General features: G+C 32.6%; 1 protein-coding gene and 1 long non-coding RNA gene across 2 annotated transcripts in view; one reads left to right on the top strand and one right to left on the bottom strand.

Moving 5' to 3' along the window:
• LOC133205716 (uncharacterized) overlaps positions 1–23,782 on the top strand; it is a 306,161-nt gene that overhangs the window by 56,606 nt on the left and 225,773 nt on the right. The window lies entirely within an intron of this gene.
• On the bottom strand, positions 1,201–15,579 carry LOC133178362 (inner centromere protein A-like). The gene is made up of 5 exons (XM_061313092.1): positions 15,453–15,579; positions 6,506–6,656; positions 6,004–6,299; positions 3,935–4,107; positions 1,201–1,668 (listed from the first exon to the last, which is right to left on the bottom strand). Exons 1-5 carry the CDS (start codon positions 15,516–15,518, stop codon positions 1,509–1,511), a joined length of 846 nt encoding a protein of 281 aa, XP_061169076.1. The 5' UTR covers positions 15,519–15,579; the 3' UTR covers positions 1,201–1,508.

Here is a 23,782-nt window from a genome sequence, read left to right as displayed (position 1 = left end):
TGTCTGCGAGAATGACAATTTGAAAACAAGTGAACATTTGTCAAACGAAAGAATGACAACAAACGGTAAACTGAAAACATCGCAGTCTCGAGTGATAAACAATATTCACTCAATGACATTTACAATGAACCACTAGTGCCATTTTATGACCGTGCAATATTTGTTTTCAAATACATTGTTTTTCGAATAATTTAAACAGAATTAACTTTAATTAAATACGAAATCTAATCGAACCTAGCTAAAACCGATAGGTAAGGACGTCAGCTTTAATATATATGTGATTAAAAACGTAACTAAATCATTTTTACAAATATACAGTGTATATATAAATATATTGAAAAACTAGGATGATTCATAACAAATATTTTGAACATAAGTTTGACTTAGCTAAGACCTACCTAAGTCCGTTTTATGTTACGGTTTAAGACATACTTAAGTAGTACTTAGGCAGGTCTTAAGATTGCACCTAAAACATACTTACGACCCTACTTAAGTCAAAAACTTAGCAAGCTTTATGTTACGACCCCCAGCTGGCTCCTAATATACCGGTAAAACATTAAGTCGCCGATGTAAAGTTCTAGTCGCCAGGCAATTTTTTAGGCGCTATTTTAAAAATTGATATTTAAGTCAATATATGGAGGCATGCCATTGCTAACATCTGCTTTTAATGAAAAAAAAATGTAGAAAATGTTTATAGTTGGCTCAGTCATAGGAATCAATCATTCATAGGAAAACTTGACGATTGCCAAGTCAATTTAAAAAGGTCGCCAATTTTGTGACTTAAAAAAGAAATTATATGCGCCAATCAAAATTGTTTAGTCACCAATTAGAGCCCCCTATTATTGTTTCTCATTTACACTCTGATATTTTCCTCAGAAACAAGAAAATAATGCATTTTCTTTAAATCTATTACAACTACAAACAAAATGGTTTCAACAAATAATTCTGAAATTTCAAAAGATGAAAATTAACTTTTATAACTGCATGTTAGTAAATACAGTAGTCAAAAACATGTCACATCGTATTTTCTGTGAATTCACAACAAAATAAATTATGTAAATCTATTAAATGACATGTGCTCTCTCTCTCTCTCTCTCTCTCTCTCTCTCTCTCTCTCATACACACACACACACACACAAACAGTAGAATTTCAAAACATCAAACAAGTCATAAGTACTTTAAGAATCTGTTGAGTTTCAAAGAAATGATGTTTATGTCTCGAATATTTTCCATTTTAAAAAGAAAATATTGCAATCAGTCATAGGAAAATATACTATTTCTACTAATTGCATCTTAAAACATATTACATGTATTAAAAAAAATCACATGTAGATTTGCAAATTTTCTTATTTCTTTATCACAGTCGATCATAAACTGTTTAGTCAATTTTTGAGGTAACTCTGTTATGTTGGGACCTATCAGACAAATCCCAAACAGTTCAGAATTTGTGATAATAATTGTTGAATTTTGCCGGACTGAACACTTTGCCGGTATCATTTTTGATTAAATTAGTATTTTTCAAGGTCTTCAAAAGCTTCGTTCGTATGACCCAAGTCGTCTGCTCTTGATGTAGCACGTGAAGTGGCAGCATCTCGTTCTTTCTTCCTTTTCATTTCGTCCAAACGTTCCTGTAGCTTCCGGTTCTGAATTTCTTTCTTGGCTGCCAGCCTGTAATGGAACATAAGTGTCAGTATCTAGTATTTGTCATCACTACTGGGTGTATTTACTTATGTTTTCTTTTTTTTCTCTCTCTCTCTCTCTGTTATTCGGCTTTTGAATTTTATTCTGACGATCTTTTTCTTGTTGTAAAATCTGCATTATGACTTCAGTCTAACATGCATATGCATAGAAATTCAGAATGAATACTTATTAGAATTCATACTCGAAGAAACGTTTTTGTCTAAGTATTAATTTTTCTTATCAAAATGATTTTATTGTATTTTGTGCTTCTGTTAGATGGTATGTAGATAGCATTGCGTTAAAAATCTTCTCAGGGTCTGTTTATTTCTTATTTTTTATCTGACGATGAACTCTTTTTGTACTAGACTAAGAGGGAAAAAGAAGTCCTTAACTATATGTACATGGCAGAACTCAGCTAGGTTCGACATGTGTTCTAATTATTGACTCCCTGTTTCTCCTATTGCTATTGTCTAGATTATATCTTCCAATCAGGCAGAATTTTGCAGACTTCTTCCTATTCATGTAGTGGCAGTTGGTTCCTACCGTTGTCAAGGCTGGTGTCGATGAATTAGGAGTATTTTTAAAAGAAAGTTCATGGATATTTTTCTCGATTATTGGGGTCACTGAAAACCATGTTACATCGCAAATAGAGTTTTACTCTCTCTCTCTCTCTTTCTCTCTCGAGATGAGGATTATACCTGTCTTTTCATGAAAGTAATGCAGTCAGATTTCTTTGAAGATCACTATTCCATTCAAATGTCTTGCAGGATTTGTTTTAGACATTCAATAGTCGCCTAAAATTCTCGGAGAGAATTATTTGTATTAATACCAGACTTTATTGACTCTGTTTCTGTCAATTTTGCATTAAGAATGGTTTACGGAATTCTAGGGGAGGACATAATCGATCCTGGTCTATTAAGAGTTTGCTACTTACGTTTGTTTCTATTGTTTAGACTCTTTTGTTGATCAAAAACCTTTCCCTTTCGATTCTTTATATTGATGAACTTGACTAAAAATTAATATCGGGAACTGTTACACCCGAACACTGGTCTGATATTTTATGATTGGAACAAAGCAGGTGATTATTTCACGTAAATGTTTAAGCTTCCTTTAACTTGTATTCTGTTGACAACGCCTATGAATTTTTAATCACTCGCTCGTTATCATTACTAAACCAAATATATTATGCAGCGGAAAAAGAAATTAAAAAACCATCAGTAATTTTAACAATCAAGGTCAGTTTTCAAGAATATCTCTTTCTCTGCTTTAGATAAATTTGAATTCTCCATCAGGCGAGGAGAGAGCATTTTCTATTCATAAGCCTTTGAAGTCGCTGTGTTACTTAATATTACATTGTCTTTAGCTGATTTCACATTGAAATGGTGAATATTCCCAGAAGAATTATGGATGTCATTGATTTGTACACACAAAAAAGTCACACAACTTTATTTATACGAAATAAGTCAGAAAATAAGAAAGCATTGGCCAACGTACAAAATGTATTGAAGTATAGTCATAATGCAGAAATATATCGGAAAATAAAGCCAAACAGATATGCTATAAAAGAAAATCAAATATCCCTATATATATAAAAGTAAATATCCTCATAGTTTACATGTTCAACAATTTTAGTTCAAATATTTTTCAGTGTATATTGCTGTATCTACTCATTTGTATTGACTTGTATCACGTGATCAACTTTGTGATAACAAATAGTTTTTAAAGACTGTATGAAGTGTACCCGAGTCCAAGATGGCTCTGTGTTAACTTTCAATATAATTAGTTCTTTGATTAGCTTCAAATCAATAAAGAAAAAGTTTCCTAACAAAACTAGATCCTATGGTGTTAGAATATACACGATATGTTAAAAGATAAGGTGATTGGCAGGACTTTTTAAGTACACTACGCTATACACTTGATGATAGAACTCAAATCAAGTATCGAGTTTTCCTCGTAGATCTCATTTATCATTTATAAATTTAAAGTATGTCGATTTTTTTTTCAATATTTGCTGTTAAGTTCCTCTTAAATTTATTTTTTAGTATCTTATTTGTTCAAAAAATCATACAAAGAGTTAAGAAATTAATTTTCTGAAAATGGAGAAGCAACTTCTCGGGTTGGGGGGAGGGGGACTTAAAAAGTAAATAAAAAGACTTTGTATCTAAAATAGAACCATTCAAGTGACAGACTATGTTTGTTTCTGAAGATCGTCAAACATATATGGTACATGTAAGATGTTCTGTGATAAGCTTACTGCTTGTCCACTAGTAGGGCCTTTTCCAGTAATTCTAAGGCTTTCTCTTCTGTGGTCTTCTTTTTGACAGCCCTTTCTTGCCTTCTCTTTTCTAACATCTCAGCGTGACGGTGTCTCTGATACTCCATCTGATGGTCCGCGGCAGCCATGTTCTTCATTATCAAGTCAGTCTCCTAAAAAATCAGCCTTTGTTTTATTTGATTGTTTGAAATAGTATTTCTCGTATTTCTAGTATTTGGCAGTTTTGTAGGAGACCTAATTTCTCTAAATATATTGTAGAATTTTAGCATTAAACTGAAGATTGAAATTTAATTAGGGATGTCAACGATTAGTCGACTATTCGACTATCAGTCGAATGGACCGACGATCGAATAATGAAACGACATTCGAATATTATTATTATTATTAAATAAATGCAATAAAAGAGTGATTTAACGAGATGGAATATCATCTTAAAATTGAGAAACCGTCTTTCCTCGGAGACAGTCGAAAATTTTCCTCAACAACAAAAAAAAAAAAAAAAAAAAAAAACGAATTGACTTTCAATGTACTTATAGAAAGTACAGTAATCGTAAGTGCTTCACTACCGCGGGAATTATATGTCAGATACTGACTGTGTTGTTTTTGTAATAAATTACTCATCAAATTACTGGACTTTGTTTGGAAAACTATTAATTGGGCTTGATCTTATATTCTGTAAATTTGTTATTTTAGGATTGCTCAAATCCAAGGAACACACCATAGCCGTGACATGTTTTGATACTTCGATAATTATTAAAACAATCCGCTTACATTTTAAGGACATTTTGATAGCCGGGCAATCAATTTAATAAGCAGTATTTAGATATATCGACGACGTATTGTCAATTAACAATGGCTATTTTCATTCTTATGTCGATACGATATATCCTGGTGAACTTGAGATAAAAGATACCACAGAGTCTGACACATCTGTTTCATGTTTGGATATTTTACTTGAAAAAGACGTTAATGGTAATCTAACAACCAAGCTTTATGATAAACGTGATGACTTTAACTTTTCAATCGTCAACTTCCCTTACTTATGCAGCAATATACCTTCATCACCTGCATACGGGGTATATATCTCTCAGTTGATTCGATACGCAAGAGCATGCTCTACGTATGTACAATTTCTTAAACGAGGTAAATTATTGACAAATAAGTTGATGAAACAAAAATATCAGCTGTCGCGTTTAAAGTCATCATTTCGTAAGTTCTATGGTCGATACAATGACCTTGTCAGCAAATACAATTTATCATTGAGTCAAATGCTGACTGACGTTTTTCATACTAATTGTTAGGCCATTATTTACACACTGAATTGTCGACGGATTTTTCCGTTATTTCCCGATCATGACAAGGAGCACACGGCGGGTGTGACCGGTCGGCAGGGGATGCTCACTCCTCCATGGCACCTGATCCCACCTCTGATGTTTGGAGGTCCCTGTTTGCTCTGCTCCTATTTTGTATTGTATAATGGACTTTTGAGCTTGAATACTGTTCGTTATCTCCATATATTTCATCCTACTGTTTAAAAATATCACGAGCACCTGATTTTTATTTCTTTCATAATAAGCTAAAAAAAAATTGAAAAGAAAAAAAATCGGCTGGCAATTTTTAAATAATGCTTACTAAAACAAAAATTGACTTATAGACCGATTTATGAATTCGATTGATGGGGAAATTTTACATTTTGGAGAATTAGGTGTCTAAATTGATTTCATATAATCATGCTATCCACACGTTACGTTGCATTAATTTTGAGGTTACTTTTTAAATACATTTATGTAAAAGGGGTTTTGAGTTACAAATACGTCATGTACCAGTGAAGTTTAAAATAAAATTTTATTTTCAGAAAATGTTCCGAATATTCGACTATCGTTCGAACAATGCAACTGAATAATCGACTAAGGAAAATAAATATTTTGACATCCCTAAATTTAATCCTGATCAATGACTTTTTGGTGGGAAAAGCTATGACAACTTGTGTTTTTTGGTTCTTGTTTAATAGCAGATGTTTGTGTCTTGCTATATGACCATTTCATTACCTCTTCGATGGTTTTCTGTGACATGACTGGTGTGGGTAAACTTCTAGAGCTGATAACGCTAACAGGACGTTCATTGTTAGGGGAATGAATGCTTGGGTTACTATGAACACTGAGAGAACTTCCGGTCCTGTCTTTCTTTTTCCGGATATAATCCACCACAGCTGCTCGACTTCTAGCATCATCTCTTTCGTTAACGATTGAAATTCTAGAGGATGCTCTGGAACCTTGACTTTTTCGTCCTTTCTTTTCCAGATACTTATCGACCGCTTGCTTCTCGTATTCAATTCGTCGTTGTTCTGTCAATGTAATTGTTTTCATTACGACACTGAAATGTCCATGACTGACTAAAATCAATATACTCGAGTTGCAAAAATACATCAATTATTTGAAATTTTTGACTTCAAATGGGCAATCTACCAATTATATGCTTCATGAAAAATATTTGACATCAAACTTGAAAATTGAGAAACAGAAATGGACATAATGGCACATGAATGTATACCAAGCATTCGAGACTCTGCCCTTAATTGCTCGGTCTCGTCTTCAAAATCCAGCATAGTTCCCCGAAGTTCCATCCGGCTTTCTTCAATGGCGTCTATCATGTCTTCCGTTTCTTGCTCAAATAAATCGAGTAGAGATTCGATGAAGGCTTTCTGCAATTAAAATGATGACCCGAAAACTTAAACTTCAATAACCATTCGGTTGTACAAGGCTTAATCATAGTGAATTTGAAATAAAAGACACCAAGAACTCTGCAACATCTGTTTCATATTTGGATGTTTTACTAACTATAGACGATCAGGGCTTACTCACAACTAAACTGTATATCAAACGAGATGAATTTAGCTTTTCCATAGTCAACTTTCTTTATTTATGTAGTAATATCCCGCTATCACCTGCATATGGTGTTACATCTCCCAACTTATTCGATACTCAAGAGCATGCTCCGAGTACGACCAGTTTTTAAACCAAGGGAGGCTACTGACAGATAAGTTGATGTTGCAGGAATTTCAACAACCTCGTTTGAAGTCAGCATTTCGTAAATTTTATGGTCGAAATAATGATCTCGTTTGCAAATACGAGATATAACCTGTCATTGGGTCGTATTTTGGTTGATGTTTCATACCGATTGTTAGGTCTTTGTTTTTATACTACGGAATGTTCCGTCTAACTGATCAATACATAGGGCTAACGGCGGGGGTGTCACCGGTCAACAGGGGATGCTTACTCCTCCTAGGCACATGAATTTATTTATTTCGAAAAGAGATATGTATGTTTTTTTCAACTACTTTAGATGCTTTAAGCATCCGTCATTGAATTATAAGAAAGTTTGCATAAATGGACAATAACATGAGGTTCAATTTACTGATTAATATACCGGAACACAAACAAAAGCAAGCTTTCCTTATTATATCTAAGATATTTAAGAATGATGTTACAATAAATGTACTGATTATCTCAATGTACAACTTAATTGTAGTGAACCAATTTAAGTATACAAATTGAATTAATGGCATCGCTCTTGCATAAAGCAGCACACAATGATGTCTATTAATGCGTCTACAATTACAGGTTTTATCAGTATTCAAAGACAGATAATGAATCTGGAATATTTGGACTCGGTGAATACGAGAAGATAAATACAATAAAGACTACAAAACATGATAATTTTGTTTATTCTGTTAGCAGTATATCGAGTTTCTCCAAACACAGAACGTCTATGAAGAAGAAAGGCAAACGTCAATGTCCATATACAATACTTCGACAATAATTCTTTATCTTTTTAAATTCCACCTATTAATTCTTACCTATTTTTGTTCTGGTATGAAATACATATTTAAATTTCCAAAGCAAAATGAAAGCTATTCTTGCATGGTCACATGTTTATTTTTCTCTGAAAATTGCTTGTAGAAATATCTGTGAACAAAGAGATGCCTTTTTTGCTGAAGGGATTTTTTTTTCACTATTTTCACAAGAAATACCTAATTTGTAGCAAAATATCTTTCTATTTCAGGAGATAGCTCTTTTGCATATAAGATATCTCTATCTTAGAGTAAGATATATTTTACCTATAGAAATAATATTATATATATAAAACAGTAATAATATCTCCTTTTCACAAAGATATCTTTAAACATTTAGAGATATATCATTTTTGATAGAAATTTTCCATTAAGACTAAGAAATATCTCTATGAAGAGAGATCCCAGAAACAAAAGTTGTCACCCAAAATTTAGAGATATCTACGAGGGTTGTCCCAGAAAAACGCAAACTTTTTCAGTATTTTTCGTTTCACTAATATTTTAAAGTTAAAAATTGACATGCATCATAATCAACATTTTTTACATAAATCACAGAAATATCAATAAAATATCTCTATAAATAACATTTTTATCTCTGATAAACGAATCATTCAAAATAGCTCCCGGTGCAACACCGTGCAGTTTTTGAATTTGTTCAGGAATCGTGTGTCTTTAAGAATAGTTCGAAGCAGAAATTTGATAGTGCATTTGATTTTCGTTTAGTTATCGGGTTATCCATTTCACACGTACTACGGTTAAGAATAAATCAAAGAGTCAATTCTTTTAATAGAAAATTTCCAAACCCGATCATAAACTTAACTGCTCGCATAGTTAACGGCGGTCTCCACGTATGACGTCCAGCTCTAGACTTGTCAGTTTGTTGTCATTTTTGTTGAGTCTATCAAACGTTTCTTCCAACGGATAACCAGTCCATCCATCTTTGAACCTCTTTTACTATGTATCAACCAGTATTCGATACATGTATTTGTGTCGTTCCTTCGTTCCAACTCTTTTCCCGTATAAACATGTGTCATACCCTGCTCCACACAGTACTAAGTGATAATTTGGTGCTCCGCATTATCGTCCGACGTCGCCGTTTTTGACTAATCTAACTAATAGTGTTTGGTCATATAACGTCATATTTTTGTTATTTATGATGTCAAAGTATTAATTCTTTATACACGAATACTCTATATCGTACAGGTTCTATGGATGTAATTTTTGTCACATTATATTTTCGAATAGCTTTGTAATAAAGAGAACATAGATGGCAACGCTAATTTTGAAAGTCAAGAAATTGCCTTGCGCCGACAACCGATATTTAACACCCTTTAAATGCTGTGTTCTAAATGCAGATGACATTCCAACCTTATAGTATTTGGTCGAAATGACGAAAATATCATTTCCCAACGTTGTGCCAAAACTGAATAATTTTGGTAAGGTAGTTTATGAAATATTTGAAAAGTTCGCGTTTTTCTGGGACAACCCTCATATATAGATTAAAAAAATTTATTTTCAGAATAAATGCATGTAGACATATATAGATCGGTCAAAAGAGAAAACTCTTTTCTGCAAAAAATACAGTTTATTTCTTATGGAATAAGATGATTCTCTCAGACCTAAAAATATTTCTACGTCTTCCGATTAAAAAAACTCTATTAATGAAGAAATTCTTTTCAATTAGACAGATATAATTACTGTTTTGTTTAAAAATAGTAAATCGGCTTGCCACATTCCTACATTAGATGGTGATGGAAATCGCACCAGCCACAATTATTGTTTAATTTAATTGCATCGCTTGCGAATAAAGCTGTCACAATACAACATTAAATAGCACTGGGATCTCCCCAGAACTCATTTCACGGTTCAGCAAAACCGGAAACCAATCAGTGTGAGTATATCCATACAAACATGGATGCCAGCAAAGCATGCCGATATAGAAATAATAATACCGTATTTAAAGGAGTATGGTTTGAGTTGATTGATTTCTATTTATGAGCGCTTGTGTATGGTTACAATACAAGTTTTTCTTACTTAATTTTTTTTCTTTGATTATATGGCTTGTATATATTTGTTAAAAAGTTCGACATAAGAAATCAAATTTTATTAGATTTGAATACTCTTTAAAAATCAAAGTATCTTTCTCATGATTTTCGTTTACAGAAATTCTTTTGGGGAGTTGGTCTTGCCGACTGTCTAATTCAGAGATAAACTCATCAATTAACTTAATTAGGTTTTCCATCTGATAACATTATTTTGTACGCTGTTCTCTTAGAATTGCAAGCTACATGTATTTGGTCCTAATATTTCGGGCGATTTGTCCTTCTATAATTAATTCTTGGCAACCCTGGGGTTTTCTCTCAAGTATTACACTGTATGGGCCAACCAGATATAGTTTTTGTACTTTTATATAGAGTAAGTATAGGAGATACTTTTACACGAGTTTGGGGTCTACATGTATCAGCACCGAAGGACTTACTATGATTGTTAACGACAAAACATACAAAATTAAAGGATAGACAATAAAATATAAGTCTGTCATCAAACGGTTATTGAGTGGCTGATCAAACTTTAGCGGCATGTACGTAAAAAGGATTAATTCAGATTAAAGACGAAGTGTCATCAGAATCAATTAAAATATTCACTTTGACTGTGTCGTAGGTGGGTTTAAGGCTGTGTGGAATTTATAAATTTTAATACATTAGCCGAAATATAAGATTTGATAGCAATTAATACAAAATCCAAAAAAAGTAAATTTACGCAATAATATATATATTTTTTTAATTTGCTGAAGAGTTCTTTAAATTGAAGTCCATACGACACCTTCATTATACCCTCATGTTTATAAACTTGTGAGTAAAAACAATTGTTTAAAAATGTAGTATTGTGTAAATATTACTACAAATAGCATGTATAGAAGATAACTTTTTATAGCCTATAAAAAGAAGCTTCTAAATTGTCCATTATATTATGTTATAGAAATGACCACATAAAATCAATAATCAGTAAAGTCCATGAAGCAATGCTTAAAAAAAACCCTTAAAATAAATACAGAAGGATTCAAAGTTCTACTTAGGAATATCATCGATTTCCCCTAATAAATTAACCTCTTTATGATAATGTTGCTTGATCTTGAATGATTCATTAAAATTGCAAGGACTTGTCAACATTCGATGTATCACAAAGGAGTCTGTTAACGAATATTTAATTTGCTCGAAATAATCAATTGTTTCTGTCATAGTTTGATCCAGATCAAAGATCGGGTGAAAAATATTCTTCGATTCATTACACATTTACAATAACAATTCGTAGAATATAGTATAGAAAGAAAGTTAAAGAGTTTTTTAAATCGAACACTACTGGAGTCCAAAACAAGAAACAATAGCATGTCCAATGTTTTGTTAGGTCTCGTCGATAGTGTTTGTTACCTACCAACTAGAGAGAAAACTTTCTCTTTATGTCGTATTGGCAAATATAAAGTAGATAAGTATGGAATCATTTTCTGAAGATATCAGACAAGTTAATCTCCAACAAATACCGAGAAGTGATCAACGAAGCAGTGAAAAGTTCCCACCTAAGATATCAGATAGATATATCAGTAAGTAAAACAAGCAAAACAGAAGAGAGAGAGAGAGAGAGAGAGAGAGAGAGAGAGAGAATTATTTCTAAATGAAGCAGTTGACATTTCAATAAAACTTATGGAACCCCAAAACATTTTATTTTAGCTTCTATCACAGATAATAGTAAACAGATATTGACTGGGTTCGTTGGTAACATGCGTTTCGTCGGACCCAAGAACCAAACTGTTTGCCTGAGGCCATTAAGCCGAAGGCAAACAATTTGGATCGAGGAGTCGACAAAACGCATTTTATGCGAGAAATAAGACACCACATACTCTGCCACATCTGTTTCATTTTGGATGTTTTACCGACTAAAAACGACCAACTAACAACTAAACTGTATGACAAACGGTATGTCTTCAGCTTTTCCATCGTCAACTTTCCTTATTTATGTAGTAATATTCCAACAACACCTGCATATGGTGTTAACGTCTTCCAACTTATTCGATACTTAAGGTGTAACATCCCTCTGATAAGAGAGATAACTTTCCAAGGAAAATTATTCCAAGAGATCTAATGATCGAATTGTCTTACCAGAGTTTGATAATGAGGACCATTATATAGTCAACTCATTCAAATCCGAATTAAGTTACAAATATTGATTTCTATTTTCTATTGCTTATATTTTTATTAATTACTTATAATAGTTTACCTAGAACATTTATACTCAATTCCTTTAAATTGTTAAAATTGAGATATTTCTCTTTCATAAAATTCTTTAATTGTTACAGAAATTTCAGATGAAGACTAACCAGACTTTTTACAATTAATTAATTAATTTTTTTTCACCAAAAAAAATTTTGAAGAATGATCACTCCTGTAGATGGAAAGATAACTCTTGTAGATGAATGCATTTTTATTTTACAAGCACAGAAAACAATATGATATTCTGATTAAAAAAGCAACGCTTCGTTATGTTTTCTAATGTGAATTAGATAGGTATGATAGTAAATATCATTTTCATATATACCTCATATTTTAAAATTTTAGGGTGAGATAAAAAATTATTGGTCTTTCTATTCACCATATCAAATTTTCTTCAGATTATGATTAGACATAATATTCATTTCTGAAAAAGTAAGCAAAGCTTCATACTTCAAACTATTTTCCACTTGAATCTTATGCTATTGTTGTTATTGATGAAAAACAATGTTGGGAATTTTAACAAACATTTGTGAAATTTGGAGCAGAGGGATATTTCACCTTAAGAAAATGCACTGAGAATGATCGATTTTTTAACCGAGGCATGCTACTGACAGATAAGTTGATGTTACAAGGATTTCAACAACCTCATTGAAAGGCAGCATTTTGTAAATCCTATGGTCGTTATAATGATTTTGTTAACAAATATAACCTATCATTGGGTCGTATTTTGGTTGACGTGTTTCTTACCAATAGGTAGGCCTATGTTTTTATAATAAATTTGACTACGGAGTGTTTCGTCTACCTGATCAATACTTAGAGATCATGACTGGGAATGCTAACTCCTCCTAGGCACCTGATCCCATCTCTAGAATTTCCAGGGGTCCGCGTTTTATGCCCTGTTCACAGATTTGTATAGTTTGTAGATTTTTTTGAGATCGATCAATGTTCTTTATTTTTACCTTTTTCATTTGTCAAAAATTACAACAGCAATGATTTCCATCTGGATAAAATAAAATTTAAACACAATAAGTTAAGAAATTATATGTTTACTATCATTACCCCTCATATTAGTCACTATAGATGCCCCACCCACCCTATTGTATTATTTTATTTTTGTTTACGTTCTTAACAATCAAAACTTAATTATATGTCAAAGATATTAACTTGAATTGTTATAAATGAAAGAGACTTGTTAAAACAAGCAGTATGGATTTCTTTTCATAAAAAATCTTACACTGAAATTAATCAAATAATTTGCATTTTCATATAATTTTTTTCTTGATATTACCCCCAAAATTATTTTCTTGATACGAATGATGAAAAATTGTGTAACAAAAATTAAAGAGTTATATTATCTTATGAATTGACATAGATTAAAAGCCTAAGATATATTCTTCACTTTTATATTTCATAAAATACTAGATTTGTTTGTGTATAAATACTTTTTGCTAAATATTTCTTATGGTACTTAATTTTCCATAAAAATCACCGCTAACTTTAAGTTATAAAGAAAGAAACCAGATGCCAATCCTTTTAAGTTTGAAAGAATGTAGGGCGTTAAAAGATTCTTAGCCTAAAACACAAACAGGCAGAAAAAGACTTGGTAGCGACAGGTTAAAACCTAGAGGTAACATTGATCTAATTGAGGAGGAACATAGATTAGGTAGTCTTTGACATTCTGACACATCTCAGACATTGCAATATAGAGGAGAGCAATGCCAAACTAAACTTAAACCAACAGATAAAGGTTATATAACATCCATTACAGAACTAGAGAAACAAAGAAAATAAAAGAGCTCACTTATTATCAAACTGGAATAACCCAGAAGTCTACAAACCTCATCCAACAATGCTTCTGATCACGAATTCTGATAAGGAGAAACAGAGATTGTATGGAAAGGAAAAAAAACACATAACCACATAACGAAAATTAAAATATAATAATGAAGACTATCTTTTAGTTATTCTATTGAATTCTGTTCTCAAACAATTTAGAGCAGGGAACAAAGTTACATGGTGTGTGTTGTAAAGGGAAAGAAACCTTTATTTGAAGCCAACGCAGATAAATTCATGAAAGCGATACAGGAGAACAAGACTGGGAACAAAGCTCCGGAGAACACTGAACAAGACAAAAGCTCACGGTATCCTCCGGAGAACACTGAACAAGACAAAAGCTCACGGTACACTCCAGAGAACACTGAACAAAACGAAAGCTCACGGTATCCTCCGGAGAACACTGAACAAGACAAAAGCTCACGGTATCCTCCGGAGAACACTGAACAAGACAAAAGCTCACGGTATCCTCCGGAGAACACTGAACAAGACGAGATCTAAGTTGGACCTGTGACAGTGTATTTTTTTTTTTTTTTTGACAAATATACCAAAAAAACTCCGTAAAAAAGATTATTTGCGAGGAGAGGTTAAGTGAATTCATCAGGAATGTACAAGCTGACATACAAAATTAAAGGAATACTGTCTAGTACATTGTTTCTATAGAGGGGCACGTATAATGAACATACTAAATTACCCAAATTATTTATCTAGAAAAAAAAAATCAGTTTCAAAAATCTACTTGAAGATTATGGTTCTTTTGTTCATATACATGTTAATTTAATATATATCTTCGGAGAAAAAGTTCATTGATTATAAATCAATGAAGACATGTGTATCAAAGTCATGTGCGCTCCAAATTGATCATAGAATTTTATTCTTATATCTGGGCCAGAAAACTTCGAAAGAAGCAAATAGTTGTCAGAAGTAACTTTTGAAATTGGGTCCTACTAGTATCTAACATTGTATTACATTTTATGATTTTGCAAAACTGTTAACCTTTGCTATTACTGTTGAGTGTTAACCTTCAAATATCCCATCGTTAATTTTTTTTTTTAAATTTGTTAAAAGTTAGCTCTAAAGCTTTTTAGGACACTTATTTGTGTTCATTTTAACAAACAATTAATACGTGTACATTTTACACATTTATATCATTATAAATAATCCCTATATTTGGTATTTTTATGTACACCTGTCTACTTTTTCAAAGGTAGTTGATCAGTCTGCAAGTTTTTACTCTGTAGAATTGTAAACAAATCACACACTGTTCAATGAGTACTGAATTATAAATATCTGAAACCACCAGTATATATAAGCTAAGCAATAAAATTAATGTTAGCTATTTTCTTAAAGTAATCAAAGAATGATGAGATTAATTTTCCCCAATTGCCATTACGGCTGTATAATTTTGCAATTTACTGTGTTTTTTCACATTATTCATACTCTTATTTTCCGCCATGATTAAAATGGCGTGAAAGGAAATGTAATTGCCTAATCGTTAAATTGAGGGGAAATCGATTTCAAACTTTCAGCTACTGACATGTCAACTTACCCGTATTTCAATGGAAAGCCCCTTAATTTTTTTCTTGACCGTTTCATTTTTCAAAAGTTCCTCCATCTTCTAAAAATATTTCCCGTTTTGAAATGTAGAATCGAGATTAAATCCCTTTTTCACAAAGACGGAATCATCTGAGGCATACTACGCTGTATACAGCACGCAGTTCCGATGGATATTGGTTTCCAGATAAAACATTAAACTTCATTCTGAGCCTATCATAATACAGCTATAGCATGTGACAAGTAAAAATCGATCCATCGATCTGCAGGTATAACTGGGCTTGCATTAGATCGATATCTCTTGTAGACTTTTGGAATAGCATCTACTAATACTAAGGCTGAAAGCTAAATGTGTACAATACAATGTAAAGTTATTCAATTCGATGACATTGGACTTCTCTTTAAGTAATCCTCTCAATCTATACCTAATAGGTTTGAATTTTTAAAATCACGGGCTTATGGTACATCGATAGTTGATTAGTGTATCTTTCAATGTCATCAAATCAATATTGTGGAGCTATCTGATAATGTTTTTCATATCTTTAGATGAACTTGAATTTAACAGCAACTCTTCAATAATGAATTTTTTATTGAGTATGATGTTGGGCGACTTCAATAAGTGTCCCTTATTCTGTGGATTTTTAGCAGCAATTTGATTTCAGAAAATAATATGGTTCATGTATTATAAAAATGGATTTTTACACAAAAAAAAATTCTTCTTAATATCTACGTATTTTGAAATATTATGCATGTTGGTAAATGAAGATTTCAAGATTATCAATTATCGACTGACTTCGAATGATCACACATGCAACTGTCCACTCTATAGGTGAAACTTGCTGAAAGACCACGCTTTCTGGTCGCATGAAACTTTTAATGATTTGATGCCGAAATTCATTTCTGTAAACTTTGCTCTGCTCATGCTAACACATTGTTTTGATCCTATATAGCTAGAAATGTCGAATCGCCAATCTGCATTCTAAATCACTTTGTTTACAGGTCTTGTTTAGAGTTGAATACGAGGAAAAACCATTTTTGCATGCTCTTTTGCACCTCAGACTAGGTATGCATGATTCTGCAACTGACAATGGAATAATTAAACAATATACACTTATTTCATGACTACGAGGGGAACAGTCAAACTGTTGTCCCGAGGTAATGGGGAAGACCTGGAAAACTGTTGCCCGAGGCCAAAGGCCGAGGGCAACAGTTTCCCAGGTCTTCCCCATTATCGAGGGACAACAGTCTGACTGTTTCACGAGTTGTCATGAAATAAGTGTTTTATTACCTAACCTACTGTATAATTTCTCAAAGTAATGATATCAACATAATAATCAATGGCTTTTAAAATACATCGACAAAAGTTTGTATTATTTTTAAAACCAAACTAACAAGACAAATATTAATCAAATTCTCACACTGATTGGTGTTCAGAAAAATTAATGGGTGTGATATTATCATGCACTAATTAATTGAAAAAAAGTAGTAAACAACATAATGATGTCTTGAAGATTTGAATATTACACGTTTATAAATAGCAAAGATCTATACTGAGTGAAAGGGGCCTACATTTTGCCAAAATTACCCTCAGAAAATGTGTTCATGGCCTCTTCTTTGAAATGATATTAAACTGAATATATATTTATATTGGTATCAGGATTACGTTTCAGATGATAATTTCAAATTGAATGAATATGCTTCAATTAATACATAATTCAATATTATAGCTGTAAAGTACGTGGAATTAATTGTGACGTCATAATGGAACAGTTCAGCCATGCAACAGTTCATTATGTGACCGGGTAAACAGTTCTGACTGTTTCATGATTTGCAAAAACATTAAAAAGAATCAGAAAACAGTTCAAAATGCCTAATTACAATTTATATAGTAGGTTAGGTAATAAAATTAAATAACATATTAATCTGTTGAAATTGCAATGGGCATTAATTGTGCTCCGTTATTATTCAACCTGTTTGTATATTCCTATAAAGCAGAATCTATTAAAAAGCTTCTACATGAGAAGAAGAAAACTCTTGCTCGAAATTTTACATATATCGATTTTTCAATTTCCTATTGGTTTTTTCATTCATATTTCGACCCGATATATCACAATAAAATCGAAATATAAGACTTTACAGAGTCTGCCACATATTTTTTTTTCGTATGTGGATGTTTAACTGACTATAAACGATAATGACCAGCTAATAACCACACTGTATAACAAACGGGATGACTTTAGCTTTTCTATTGTCAACTTTCCTTATGACTCCCAACGATACACTTAGTACGGTCAATTTTTAAACCGAAGTAAGCTACTGATAAATAAGTTGATAATGCAAGGATTTCAACAACTTCGTATAAAGTCAGCTTGTCGCAAATTTTATTGTCGTTATAATGACCTTGTTTGTAAATACACTCTATCATTGGGTTGCATTTTGTCTGACTTGTTTCTTACCTTTTGTTAAGTCATTGCTTTATACTAAGCTTCACTAGAGTACACTTTATACCTGTTTAATAAAAAGGGTTCCGGCAGGTGTGACCAGTCAGTAGAGATATTTACTCCTCCTTGGCACCTGATCCCACCTCTGGTGTTTCCAGGAGTCCGTGTTTTTGCCCATTTCACCTTTCGTTTCGTTTTCTAGATTTATAAGATAGATCACTGTTCATTATCTTCACCTTTTACATAATCCCTTAAACATACTTCAATTACTCACCTGCTTAAAAAGTGCATAATTTAATACTGAGTATTGTGAAATGTTATTGTAGTTATGCATTTTTCATCATGCACAGATTTCAAAATTCTTATGTATGAATTTGTTAAATAACAAAGACGTTTAATGATTTTGACTAAACATAAAAATCAAAGAATAAAAAAATTATACTTACTTACTTATCCTTTCCGTGTCCCGGAGGACGATGTAACCGTTCAACAAATGTCCCCAATCACGACGGTCACTGGCACAACATTCGTTTCCCTACAACTATTCCACCCTAGTTCTTCCATTTCTTTCTCTACCATGTAATTCAATGTGTTCTTTTGTCTTCTTCGCTTTCAATTTTTCTTGTGGTATCCATGTTAAAGCAATTTTCATGTGAGATCTGGAGTCTTTTCGCAGAATATGGCCTATCCATTTCCATCGTCTCTTTTTGATTGGTATGGATTAGAAAGATTCTTGTTCTTTCATACAGTTGTGGATTTGTGTTCTTATCTGGCCAATGTATCTTCAGGATTCTCAGCCTTTCATATTCTTTCTCTTTGGTTTTCCTAAGCTTGGAACACTCAGCAATACTGATATGACATTTGAATTGAAGATTCTTAGTTCGATTTTATACTGCTGTATTGTGCCGACGTTCATACTTAGTTCAGGGATGAAAAAGCACTTCTGGCTAATCCTAGACATCTCCTTATGTATGCTTCTGTTCCTTCTGTCTTGTCTATTGTGGCTCGTAGGTAAAAGATGGTTTCAACGTCTTCTATTTCTTTGCTATTAAGGTTGATGGCATCATTCTTTTTCCGGAAGATCTTCATGCATTTTGTATTATTTGCATTGATTTTTAATTAATGTCATTAAAATGATAGTTAAATCTTTATACATTTAGATCTTAATCACAAGATGCCTTTCTGACTTACCTCTTACAACGAAGTCTTGGTTTAATGAATGCTTTCTGTTTTCTTTCAACTTTTAAAAACTTTTCTAGTGAAATATGAAGATAACGAACAGTATTCAATCTCGAAAGTCCAATGAAACGATACAAATTTGGAGCACAGCAAACACGGACCTCAGAAACTAGAGGTGGGATCAGATGCCATGGAGGAGTGAGCATCCCCTGCCGACCGATCACACCCGCCGTGTGCTCCTTGTCATGATCGGGAAAAACCCGGGAAAATCCGTAGACAGTTAAATGTATAAATAATGGCCTAACAATTAGTATGAAAAACGTCAGTCAGCATTTGACTCAATTTTACTCAATGATAGCTTGTATGTGCTGACAAGATTATTATATTGACCGTAAAACTTGCGAAAAGATTCTTGTTTCAACAACTTGTTTGTCAATAATTTACCTCATTTTAGAAATTGTACATATGTAGAGCATGCTCTTGCGTATCAAATCAACTGAGAGATATAAACCCCATATGCAGGTGATGAAGGTATATTGCTGCATAAGTAAGGGAAGTTGACGATTGAAAAGTTGAAGTCATCATGTTTATCACAAAGCTTTGTTGTTAGGTTACCATTAACGTCTTTTTCTAGTAAAATATCTAAATATGAAACAGATGTGTCAGAATCTGTGGTATCTTTTATTTCAAGCTCACTGGGATATATCGAGTCGACATATGAATAAAAGTAACTATTGTTTATTGATAATACGTCGTCGATATATCAAAATGTCGAGTTGAAGGTCACAGCAAGTGTTTTTTCTTCTCATGTAGGAGTTTTTTTTTTTTAAATAAATTCTGCTTCATATGAATACAAAAATATGTCTGCTAATAAGGGAACGCAATTGGTACCCATGGGAATTCCTCCAAATTGTTGGAAGAAAACTACATAGATATTGTGAATCAGAAACTGAAACATTTCTTTAATATCAGCTTCAGAGTACTTGTGTGTACAATCAGAGTGCTTTTTAACAAAATAGTTTTGTAAATGACCAATGACAAAGTAAGTATATTTACGAGTTCCATTTTTATTGAAAAAGCAGCTGTCTATGATGTAAAAAAGCCTGGATATCAATTTATCGTGAAATGGTTGTATAAAGTGTTGAAAAGTCGTATGTTTTGATGATATTGATTTTAGTAAGATTTTGTGATTTTAAATTTTCCAAATGTTCTTTGGAATTTTTAAGTATCCACATCTGATTTACAACACTTCTCGAATATACTGTTGTACAGTACTTCTGAAGTTTCTCCTTCATTACAGTAAATATTTAAGTGAGGAGTAAAGAAAGAGGCTTGGTAGAACATTTACTGGAACCCGCTATTTATCTTTGTTTGTAAGGATTTTTATGAAATTTAGGAATCCAGTAAATGTATGGTAATTTAAATTCATTTTGATTGTTGGGAATATTCAAAATATCTGAAACGGACATAATATTTATTAAAGACAGAAGGATAAATAGTTTTCACACAGCCCCTTTATCGCTTAATGCGAGATTTCAACATCCATCTGATGCTCTTAATCCATTCTGACAAAGTGTCAAGGTCTTCTTTTTTTGTTTGGCCCATCGCCTGGCGTAATCTTCCACAGAATTCATAATATTTATAAAATTATGACGCCGGTTGAAATAACGGGGTTCCCTAAGTTTTGGCCTTTTTAAAATAAGGGATTTAAGGTTCTCATTATTACCTATGTTTACATCACCAGTAATGACGTGTCCAGCAGGACTGTAGTTGAAGGGTGAAGAAGAACATGAACAAGTAGGGGGATTATGTATCAGATGTTTGATATCTAGGCATTGTAGAGTTTTTTTGTAATTAAAAAGTTTGGAAGCAATAGTCGATGTATATTTATAAGAAATACTAGTTGTGGACTTCAACTTGAAATATGGTGGAATACAAGACTGGACCTTTTTGTGATTAAGGATATTACTAATATTAACTGCGTCGATTCCTTTGTTTGCAAATTGAAGTTTAAGGAAGTTCTAGGTAAAACCCTCCATAATTTTAACTTTGTGTAGATTTGTAATATTATTACTACACACCATATTAACAATCATTGTCTGGCATGGAATTTTAACGAAATGAAACATGTGTCTTCACGTTCTCTGGTTTTGTATAATCAAACATTTTCATGCTTCGATTTTTCGCCATTTTGACATTTTGCACGTTCTGACACAATTTAAAAGTTTGAAAACTGTGTGTTGTCAGTGTAGGGAAAACATGCGGAAAGTGAATATTTTCGTAGTACAAAATCCGAAACCAAATGTTGTCGCTAAAATAAACATGTCAAATGAAAATTTTTACTGGTACACAGTTCAGAAACAGAAAATACTAATATTGACCATCGTACAAATAGCCGGTAGTCATCGATCAATTAAAGTTTTGGAAGGAATTCAAATTCACACTTGCATGCCCTACACCATAATAATGGTATAATGACATAAAATCTCTGGTAGACTAATTATCTATAATATATATTTTAGGAGCATATTTACTCCCAAGTGACTATTTTTTGCCCAATTAAGTAACTATAAGTGTTACACTGCGCAGACGCGTATGAACAATGTGTAAGAGGATGAATTACATTACCGCAACATTTACCGCCACCTACTCATTACCGCATCAAAATAGGATACATTACCGCTTCATTTATATGTATACCTTAACACGACAATTCAACTCATGCCTTATGCGTCTACATGTATGAAGCACAACATGCATAAGACCCGTTTCCCTGCTCACCACGGGGAGGTGGAAGTAGAACTTTCAGCAGTTTTTTTTTATAACCTTGTTATCTAAAATCCATAGCCATTTTATCTCTCAGACATAATTCATTAAATGAATTTATATTGAATAGAACTCATAGTTAATAATACAATGTATACCTAGACTACTTTTCTATGAAATATTTTAATGATTCGATTACAGCAAGGTACTGTACTCGAACTGCGGTTGCATTGTGTTTGTGCATGGTTTTAATTTCATAAACCCCCACATCCTGTAAGAGATGAAATATAAAGTTTCGTAACATTTTCAAACAATAATGCAATATATTCCCTTTCCAATAAAAATTATATAAGCCTAAGAATACTGCAAAACTCTGTATAATTTTAATGACAGTAATTGGTACTATACGATATTTGAATTGTATGCATTGTCAGATGATAGCAGTAAAAATAAGATTATATATACACAAGAATGCAGAGTATTGCATAATTGTTCCTTTCTGCTACTCCTAATACGTACATCTACACAGATATTCTTTTGAAAAATTTATAGAAGGTATCGGATGTATTTGACATTTTTGTATCCCGCTTTTTAAATTCAAATTCATCACAAATATAAAGGTCCCACGCCCTTCAAAAAGTTCATAATTACCTAGGGAATATCATATTACAATCAATTATATATGAACTTCTAAAAAAAAGCAGAAAAAGGATATAAAGACATAAGAAAACTTTCGTATCAAATTTATTATTATTGAATAGCATTTCTTTCCTTACTAATTTATTATTGTATTGAATAGCATTTCTTTTCTTACCTTCAAACTTTATGTACCTATATTGACTTTTAACAACATAAGCAGTAAGTACATACATATATGATAATACATAAACGAATGAAATATGTGGAGATAACGAACAGTATTCCAGCTCAAAGTCCATTAAACATTACAAAATAGGAGCAGGGCAAACACGGACCTTTCAGAGGTAGGATCAGGTGCCATGGAGGAGTGAGCATCCACTGCCAACCAGTCACACCCACCGTGTGCTCCTTGTCATGATCGGGAAGTAACGGAAAAATCCGTCGACAATTCAGTGTGTAAATAACAATTAGTGTGCCTAACAATTAGTGGGCCTAACAATTAGTATGAAAAAAGTCAGTCAGCATTTGACTTAATGATATATTGTATTTGCTGACTAGGTCATTGTATCGACCATAGAACTTACGAAATTATGACTTTAAACGAGACTGCTGATATTCTTGTTTCATCAATTTGTTTGTCAATAACTTACCCCGTTTTAGAAATTGTTCATACGTAGAGCATGCTCTGGCTGAGAGATATAAACTCCGTATGCAGGTGATAAGGGTATACTGCTGCATAGGTAAGGGAAGTTGACGATTGAAAAGTTAAAGTCATCACGTTTATCATAAAGCTTTGTTGTTAGGTTACCATTAACGCTTTTTCTAATAAAATGTCCAAATGTCACATAGTAAATTTTACAAAATTAATGTACAATCTAACAAAATTTGATTTTATAAAAAGAATGATTTTTAATGCTTCATATACTTAAAATTATTTATCTAACAATTAATGTTTAGACAGTAAAAAGGAATTTGCCACTCAATATTTATTTAAGGAATTAGTGTCAATCCTCTGCCTCAAAAAGTGTCCGACTCGTATGTGTGATAATTGCGTAAATGTGTTAATTGAAATTTGAGTGAATGCCATGTGTTGTGTGAGAGAGTCAGTTTTAGAACCGCCATGGACAATCCCGGACGTGAATATTAGATGTACTGGACATTCCGTCATCAGGAAAACAAAATTTTACTCTGGACTATTCCGAGTTACCAAAACGTTTGTGTGTGTCCGTGTGTGAGCATTTCAAATCGTCTTTGTTTTATGTAACTTTACTCGATTTATTTTCGGATATACAAACTTCTA

This window comes from Saccostrea echinata, unplaced genomic scaffold (assembly GCF_033153115.1).
Source record: "Saccostrea echinata isolate AGI-Se365-2 ecotype Australia unplaced genomic scaffold, CSIRO_AGI_Sech_v1 ptg000002l, whole genome shotgun sequence".
Classification (NCBI taxonomy): Eukaryota; Metazoa; Mollusca; class Bivalvia; order Ostreida; family Ostreidae; genus Saccostrea; species Saccostrea echinata.
The sequence above is the reverse complement of the archived record's forward strand: the minus strand, read 5'-3'. Positions and strand labels throughout refer to the sequence as shown.